This window comes from Rutidosis leptorrhynchoides, unplaced genomic scaffold (assembly GCF_046630445.1).
Source record: "Rutidosis leptorrhynchoides isolate AG116_Rl617_1_P2 unplaced genomic scaffold, CSIRO_AGI_Rlap_v1 contig218, whole genome shotgun sequence".
Classification (NCBI taxonomy): Eukaryota; Viridiplantae; Streptophyta; class Magnoliopsida; order Asterales; family Asteraceae; genus Rutidosis; species Rutidosis leptorrhynchoides.
Window position 1 is genome coordinate 3173 of NW_027266467.1, and position 9129 is coordinate 12301.

Genomic DNA, 9129 nt, shown 5'->3' on the forward strand with positions numbered 1-9129 from the left:
AGTTTCCAAATCATTCACCCATACACTTTAATTAGTAAATTTGAAATATAATAAAATTTGGGATGTATTGAACTATCTTATTCGGCACTTTATTTCATTTTTACATATGTTTTGTAACAACAAAAAATGAATAAATTTGATTAATTAATTATATTTGACTAGTGAATTTTGACTAGTATAGTATTAGACTGCTAGTAAATTTAGTTAGGGAATTAGAAAGAATATGATTTTAAAATTTTTGAAGAAAAGAAAACTGTAACCGGAGACAGCTGTCATATTTTATAACAAGTTAGATTAATACATCATGTAATGCATCTTAAGAGTTTATCTCAAAAAATAAAATAAAAAAATAAAATAAAATGTATATTATGAGTGTGATTTGAAGTATATATGGATAGATAGGTGGGCATTATATTGTTCAATTTGAAAAATCAAATCAAATCAAACCAAACCAACCTATTAATTTAGTTTGGTTCCATTTAAGCTGAAAAATATATTTAGAATTTTGTTTTAAACCAAACCAAAGCATTTAAAGGATAATTTCGTCTGATTTAAATTATTTCACTTTGGTTTCAAATAGATTAAACCAAATAAAAATTATAAAATATAAACATTTCACTCCATAATTATAGCTTAAAATCTTAATAATTTATGAATTAATATTAAAAGTATTATTTGGACCCATTAATTTATTATATATTGTTAGTTTATCATTGTAAAGATAATGCATAATTTATTAATCTTTTTTAATTAATAAATAGTATGTAGTATTTTTAAATTCAATATAAACCAAACCCAATTAACCATTTAACATTAGGTTGGTTTGAAATTAATATAATTAAATTTGATTTGAAATTTTTCAAACCGTTATAAATACAATTCGGTTTGGTCTGATATCTAAATCAGACCAAAATAAATTATGCCTAGACCTAAGCACATCGACTCATGCTTAACATGCAATAAAATTCTGATATTTATAAATTAACATCTAAGGAAAAAGTTATTTACAAACAACGCAAAAACTTTCATATCCGAATCCCCTCTAGTTCCATCCTCGATGAAACATAATTAGCTTTCGAAATCTTATCTTATATAGATAATAGAAATAACTTTTTATTTCTTCCGATTACAGATTTTATTGTCAAATCGAAATTTGACATGTGACCTTTTATTGACGAATTGAAATTTGACACATAATTTTTTATTTATCTATTTATATTATTTAAAAAATTCTTTCCAATCAAATTATAATACATAATATTTTTCTCTACTTCCTAATTAAGCTTCTAATTCTAATCAAAATCCACTAGATTCTATTTTCTTCTTCTCATTCTTCTTAACTAAAATGGATGTATCTTATCTTATCTTCTTATAGACAATAAAAACAATTTTTTAAATTTGTTCCAATTGCAAATTTTATTGTCGAATCTAAATCCAACGCCCACTCAAATTGCCTAATTAAGTAATGAAAATATAAAATAGAAGGTTTTCAAGACTAGAACATTTAACAAACAATTTTTTTTTTTTAAATAAAATAAATTGTCATTTCGCTATGGGATGAAGTTTACATATTTGATTCATTTTACAGTGCACGGTTTTAGTTTTAGAATATCGCTAATAGGAATAAGCTATTATATTTATACGTTCAATATTCCACCACGTTGACTATAAATGAATAGAAAGAAAAAAAAAATTAACATACAGAAAGATATATTAAATAAATAACATATCTTACTCATTTCTTCGAGTGAATTAGTGAGGATATGTTATTTGTCCCAAAATATTTACATACTCTCCCATTAAAGATCCTCTAAGCGATTATTTTATAATTCCGACAATATGAAATGCAAAAGGAATAAGATAAAAATAAAACAATAATTAAAAGTCTATATAGCAAGTCAAAATAAAGAGTGTAACTTTATGGCCCATATAGCTCAACTTGACTAGAATAGTTAAAGACTTAAACTCTAGCTATGCAATTTACAAGAACACACCGTCAATTTTGTCAAAAAATTTACAAGATTTTGTGATAACCGACATTATAAAGTTACGTATGTGGAAGACATAGGATATAAGTAATTGATTGGTTTTATATATATCAACATGTTACAACTTCTCTTTTCGGGAGTTCATCGATAGAAATTTTAAAGTTAAACGTGATTTGCTTGAGATGGATGACCACCTAAGAAGTTTTTCCAATGAGCATACGAGTAAGGACAAAACATGTTGGAAAGGCGGATGTTGGTCTCCACAGACCAACGTCGATTCTGTAACGACTTCGGGCGAAGAGGAAGATTGTGGCAACCTACATTGTAGCGCGGGTGTTGGTCTCCACAGACCGACGTCGATTCTGTAGCGACTCCGCGCAAAGAGGATGATTGTGACAACCCACGTTGTAGAGATACGTGGAAGACAATGGCCTATACCGAAAAAGTGAGAATTTTTTCCAATGAGCATACGAGTAAGGACAAAGCATGTTGGAAAGGCGGGTCTATAGCGACTCCGCACGAAGAGGAAGATTGTGACAACCCACATTGTAGAGCTGTGTGGAAGACGATAGCCTATACTGGAAACGCAGGTATTGGTCTTTGGAGACGGACGTCGATTCTGTAGCGACTTCGCTCTAAGGAATGATTGTGACAACGCACATTGTAAAGCTATGTAGAAGACGATGACAGATTAGTAATTGATTGATTTTATCCATACCAATAAGTTGCAACTTGTTTTCATTATACGATGGGTGACTACATAGTGAGAACAAAACATACGAAAAAGGTAGGTATTGGTATGTGGCGACAAAAGTTGATTCTATGGCAACTTTGTACTTATGCCATCATCCGTGACCGATAAGAATATTGGCAAGCAGACCGAAAAGCCTGGTCATTATAAATTTTATTGTGACAATCCCGATAACAGAATATACGAAATTACTTAGTCGCTAGTGTAAACGATCAAATGCCAAGCTCAAATTATTATAAATACAGGCAGTTTGTAACCAATTTATAAGTTGGAAATAAAAATCCCAATTTATTTACTCTGTTTGTTAATCTCTCTAGAATCTTGTAGAAACGACAGATTCATCAGCTAAATATCACTCTATTTTATTTCCGCCTTCTAAAACAGTTCCTAATGACTTAAACTTAAATTGAAATACGTAACTCTTTTTCCCCAAACTAGTTACGGTCATCAAATTTCATCTTTTCTCTATTTTTGTACTTTGCTGCTGCCAAACCTTTTTACGACTTTTTTTAGCAAAATATTCAATCAACACGTACATGAACTTTAGTTTCTAGTATGACTCTTGGATTGATGGTAAATCGCTGTGTGACATATTTCCGAGCATTGGTTTTACTGATGCTGATATAAAAAGGGCAGCGAGAGCGAAGGACTGCTGGAAGTGTAATGATTGGAAGCTGCCTGATCCTATTACTGAAGAAATAGCAGTGGCTTGGGAGGCTGTTAAAGGAGCTATAACTAATGAGTCACAACCAGATGAGATTATTTGGAGGGCAGATGATTCAGGTATGTATTCCATCTTCTCTGGGTTTGATATGATCCGTAAGAAGAATGGTGTTAAATGGTATAGGCTTGTTTGGGTTGCTGGAAATTCTCCTGAGCATAGTTTTATTATGTGGCTAGCGGTAAGAAATAGGCTTATTGTGCGTGATAGATTAGCAAGATGGGAATATGCAATACAAATATATGTCCGCTTTGTAATGTTGGTGTTGAAACAATTAGCCATCTGTTTTTTGAATGCTCTGTCTCTCGGCTGGTATTGTTGGATATTATGCCTCGCTGTCAGATCTTTCGACAGCCACGACAATGGAAAAGAGAAGTGGGATGGTTTGCAAAGAAAACGGTGGGCAAAACAATTTTGGCAAAGATGAGAAGATGGGCGCGGCTGGCCATTGTGTATTATATATGGCAGGCAAGCAATAGGAAGATTTTCAGAGGTGACAGTGTGAATACATGTAGTTTGATTCGCACTATTAAGCAGTCTGTAGCGTTTTGTCTTCAATATAAAAAAGGTCACATACACAGAGAAGTGATAAATAATTGGAGATGATGTAAAGGGGCAGAATTGTTGCACCAAATTCTAATTTTAAGTTGTATATTTCTTGGTCAATAAAAAGCTAAAATTGCACCAAAAACACGTACATGAGCACCGCTACATTATTCTCTTGATAAAACTAGATTATAAATTTAATTACATAAGATTTCACTATTGCAACTCATAGTTTTAATTTATGATCTCCATTAATATTACTTTAGAGGAATTTTTTTTTTTGAGGATTACTTTAGAGGAATTGGTTGAACAAGTAAAGACAATATAATATCTTTGGTCTCCTGGTCCGGAGAACCAAACCCATCTCCATCTTGGTAAGTGCATAATGCCATCCTTGCTAGATTGATCGACGTCGTTTCGAATAACTTAGAGAAAGGTGAGCGATCCGCCATTCGATCTCTATTCACTTTTTCCCATGCTTCACTAATCAAATGTAGAATGTGTTGACGAGCTTCCTCTTCTGACGCCCCCTTCTCGTTCATATAACATTGCATAGATTTAGAAATATCACCTCTTTTTAGTTCATCCTAGATTTAAGAAAAATACAAAAATTGTAAACAAGAATGAAAACAAATTCAACTTCGATGTATACTTTGGATTACATTACCAACACAATTTAGCTTCTCCAATTGCATATTTTATTATTGAATCAATGTTCAGAGATAAAGGTAGACATACATACCGGTGACGTTCCAAGATCATTAGCAAGTCTCATGATCATGGACGACCATTGGATAATTTGAGGATATTGGTTGAGGCATTGCAAGGCCTCCAGTGTAACCTCATCAGAAACCCAGAAGTAAGCATGCACTAGCACGACAGGCACGGCTATCGATACCCATCCGTTGTCCATGTACTCCTGTAATGGAGGTGTGTGTTTGCCATAATACCATCTTGCTTCCACTAGATATGACTTGCATAAATCTGCCCACTACACAATTAAAGGCATATTCATTTATTAAGGCCGTACAATTGCTAGTATGTATATTTCTTAATGTTTATTCTAAATCAGTTAATGAATGTACGTAATAAGTTATATGAAAAACGATTTCGTACCGCTTTCCTTAGGAGTCGAATGACGTAAACTCCATGTTTGTTAAGGGCATCAAAAGACATTTCGTTCACGAAATTGTAGAGAGCGAGGAAACACGTCTTCATGTAATCAGGCATTTGTTCCATTGCGTTAAGATCCCATCTAAATTCATATTACCAAGTAAACACATTATAAAAATGTTAATAAATAGAAATAACAAGTGATTTAATTAGTCTGTGATCGAGTTTTATGCATATACCTCTCGACGGCGTCTGTGAAAAGCTCGAGTTCTTCCAATGTACCATAGATATCGTAAACGTCATCAATAGTAGTGATTATCGTATTGAGCTTCGTGTAGGCTCTCCGACAATGTTGGAATCGAGGATCGGGCACAACTGCAACAGTCCATAGGAAATTCTCCATCAATCTGTCCCTTGCAAAAGGCAACTTTTTCCCAAGTCCTGTATTGACCCACCACCTGTGAATTCATGCCAATCTTTTGATAGTAAGCTCTTTCATCGATCTACTAAAATCTGTTTCATGTATAAATAAATCTTACTAGTTCATGGAAAATTACATTAATATAATGATTTTGTCCTCTAGTGACGGCTGAGATAAATTTAGAAACTGAGAAATAGTATTGATTTGTTTTATATATAGGTTCTTACGTAGACGCTTGTTTTAGATCCTCTTGATGTTTGGCTTGGACCAAGTTAAAGTCTAATTTTGCAAGCTGAAGGAAAACAGGATTCATGCCAATTTTCTTCTCATAAATATCTATAAACCACCTGGCCTCTGCCCTTTCAATCTTCCAATCCAATGGAAGCTCCAAGGCATGATTCACAAGTGAAGAAAGATAAGCATTATTATCACTGCTTTGCTTTGCGTATTCTTGAAGATGTTTGGTCGCGAAAAGTCGAGCATCTTCCAATATATTTTCGCCTTCAACGAGAAGATGTGAAGCTTCATATAAACTCAGTATCCCCTCTGTGTCGTCACAAAGGCTACACTTGAATTTCCCATTCACGTCTATGAATCCATTGAAAACATCTGTAAAGAAAAAAAAAAAAGTTAAAATAAATCACACAGATTACTCAGATTGATTTTTACATCACAAACTCAAAATGAAACAAAGTACCTGGAAGGACATTGTAGCCTTGTTGTCTTAAGAGTCGAAATTCAAGAGCTGTAGCATGTAAGTCAGCATCGTTGATCATTGCATTGAATTGGCTAAGTGGTCTTTTTCTTGTATCATAAATGGTGCTCAAAATTATTTTTATTTCATCCTCAAAGTGATAAGATAATCCAAGTCTTTGCAAGTTGTCAATTAGCTCTAGTTGAGCAACACCCTCCGATTTTTCAAGTATCATCCCCACTTCTTCCTTCAAGTCGGTTGCCCCTCTGTTGTATGCTTCTCCCTAATTAAATTACAGCAAAAAAAAAAAACAAAAACAAAAAGTAGTATTAGTATGCAATGAATTGAAATAATTTATTCCTTTTGGTGTTCTGTATGCGTCAAATTCTAGACATTTTTCTAGCTTCATAAGTAATTGTACCTGATATTCACTGGTTAACGACTGAATGTAAGAGTAATCCCAAATGGTAGGTTGGTAATTGGCAGACCTCCTGACGATTGCCTGCGACTCGGCTGCCAACTTGCATTGAACCGGCCAAGACTTGCATTTTAAGCTAAAACGGTTACTGAATGATGTAATCGAGACTTGTTTCTTAAGTGGCAAGCCATCGAGTGTGCAGGGAATGAAATGTTTCTGATAAAGAGCCATTTTAAGCTATAGAATATAGTTGGTTTTTTTTTCCTGGTTGCTAACAAATTATTTTTTGTTTTGCATGTAACTTGAGAGTTCTGAGGTATAAATAGTGATTTTTGAGGCAGCCAGGTTTGAATTTTTAGTTCTTAGCCATCAACTTGAATTATTATTGATTAGCTCGTTTAGACAATTTGCTTGCCCATTTCCTTCCTCATTTGAAACTATTAATTTTTTTCAAATCGTATACTAAGTCGGTACACCACAAATAATTCGTAATAAAATTTGTTTTGATCCATTTCAAATATTTTTTTATCAAATTAATGTATATTTGAGCTCTTTTTTTCAGTCTTATTCTTATATTTATTTCAATAAAATTTTAACTTTAAATAAATTTTTGAATATTAAATAATAAATAAATATATAATTTTTTTTATCATTAATTATTTTTGAAGATTCAACAATTTTCATTACGAGACATTTGAAATGGAATAAAGAGAGTAATTGTTTCCACGAATACACTTGATCGGTTGCTACATATGCCCGCCGCCATAAAATTTCTACACATTAAAATTTTACTTCCATTCTTAGATGATGATGTTGACCATGTAGATAACATTATGCAATTGGCTATTAAGAACATAACTTTGACTAATTTGAAGCTTATCTTCCACGGACGGGACTGTGCTAATTTGACGACAGCTAGTATATTTCTCCTTCATCATAAATTTTGGTACATTCATACATATATATAGAAAATAATAATAACTACTCACAGCAACATATATGTACGATAATCTTATTTACATTCCTTTAAAACAATATCTTGTTTACACATATATATTTATATTTTATAGATAATGGAGATATTTTTTTCAATCTGTTTTAATTGTAATTTAATTGTAAATTTTACTGTCAAATTAATATTCGACATATGACGTTTTATTAACGAATAATAATTTGATATATGTATATAAATTTTTTGATTTAATTAGATTTCAAGTTATAATTTTAAGTCAATAATATTTTTTTAATTAAAAAATCAAAATACAATAAAAATATAATGATTCCTAATAAAATTCTATCAATTACTTTTTTTTAATATAATAATTTTATTTCTAATCAATTTCCTATCCATTATTTTAAAAAAAACCTAATAAAATTATAATATACTATATTTTTCTTATTTTTTTATGAAACAATTTTTTCTAATAAAAATTTATTATATTTTTTTTCTATTCCTGATTAAAATAGGCACATTTGTTTTCCTATCCAAACGAGTATATTGTTAAAAAAATTATTCATAATCAAATAATAATATCTAATATTTTTTTTAATTTTTTTATTAAACTATATTTCTCGAACCGTAAGTTTAATTAGGTTTCAATTTATAATTTTAACTCTATGCTTTTTCCTATTCTAATTAGAAAATCAAAACACAATAAAAACATATTCCTAATAAAATTATAATACACTATATTTTTTTTCTAATTTTTTTATTTAACGATTTTTTCTAATTAAAATTTATTATATTCTTTTTTATTCCTAATTAAAACGGGCACAACTTCTTTTTTTCCTATTCAAACGGATATATTGCTAAAGAAAATTATTCCTATTCAAATTAAACTATATATATTTTTTTAATTTTTTTTATTAAACTATTATTCTTAATAAAAATTCGATATATTTTTTCTTATTATTAATTAAAATAGAGATATCTTATTTCTCAAACAAAATAAATTTTTAATTCTAATAGGATTGTAGATTTTGAAATAAAATCAAAATAATTTTAATTAATTTAAAGTTAAAATAATTTTCTTTTCATATAATATATGACATAAATTTAATAACTTTTAATGTTAATAATTATTATATTATTTTTTATAATATTTATTTAAATTATTTATTTTTAAAGGTACATAATTTTCGTCCAACGGATGAGCCCACTGACTAATATATTAAAATAAACGGCAATTCTGAAAGTATATATGTTGTTTTTAACTTAATCGTATAAATCCTTCACTTTTTACCTGAAAAGAAAAAAAACATCCTTCATTTCTCTTTCGTCTTACTGAAGACTACTTTATATCGTTAAAAGCCAGTGAGAAAGGGGTAATATTACATGTCGGCGCAATTATTAGCGACAAAATATATCAATAATATGACAGGTATTTAAGCTGGTGGGACGCGTCTAAAAGTAGTTTTTTTCTTTTTTAAGAGGAATAGATTATTATTAAATTTAGTGGATAAATTTGATCATATCA

General features: G+C 30.3%; 1 protein-coding gene across 1 annotated transcript; it reads right to left on the reverse strand.

The window, feature by feature from the left end:
* Positions 1-4293: 4293 nt before the first annotated feature.
* On the reverse strand, positions 4294-6883 carry LOC139882000 (terpene synthase 10-like). The gene is made up of 7 exons (XM_071866387.1): positions 6656-6883; positions 6238-6517; positions 5768-6149; positions 5359-5577; positions 5123-5261; positions 4749-4997; positions 4294-4593 (listed from the first exon to the last, which is right to left on the reverse strand). The coding sequence occupies exons 1-7, from the start codon at positions 6881-6883 to the stop codon at positions 4294-4296; spliced, it is 1797 nt and encodes a 598-aa protein (XP_071722488.1).
* Positions 6884-9129: the final 2246 nt, after the last annotated feature.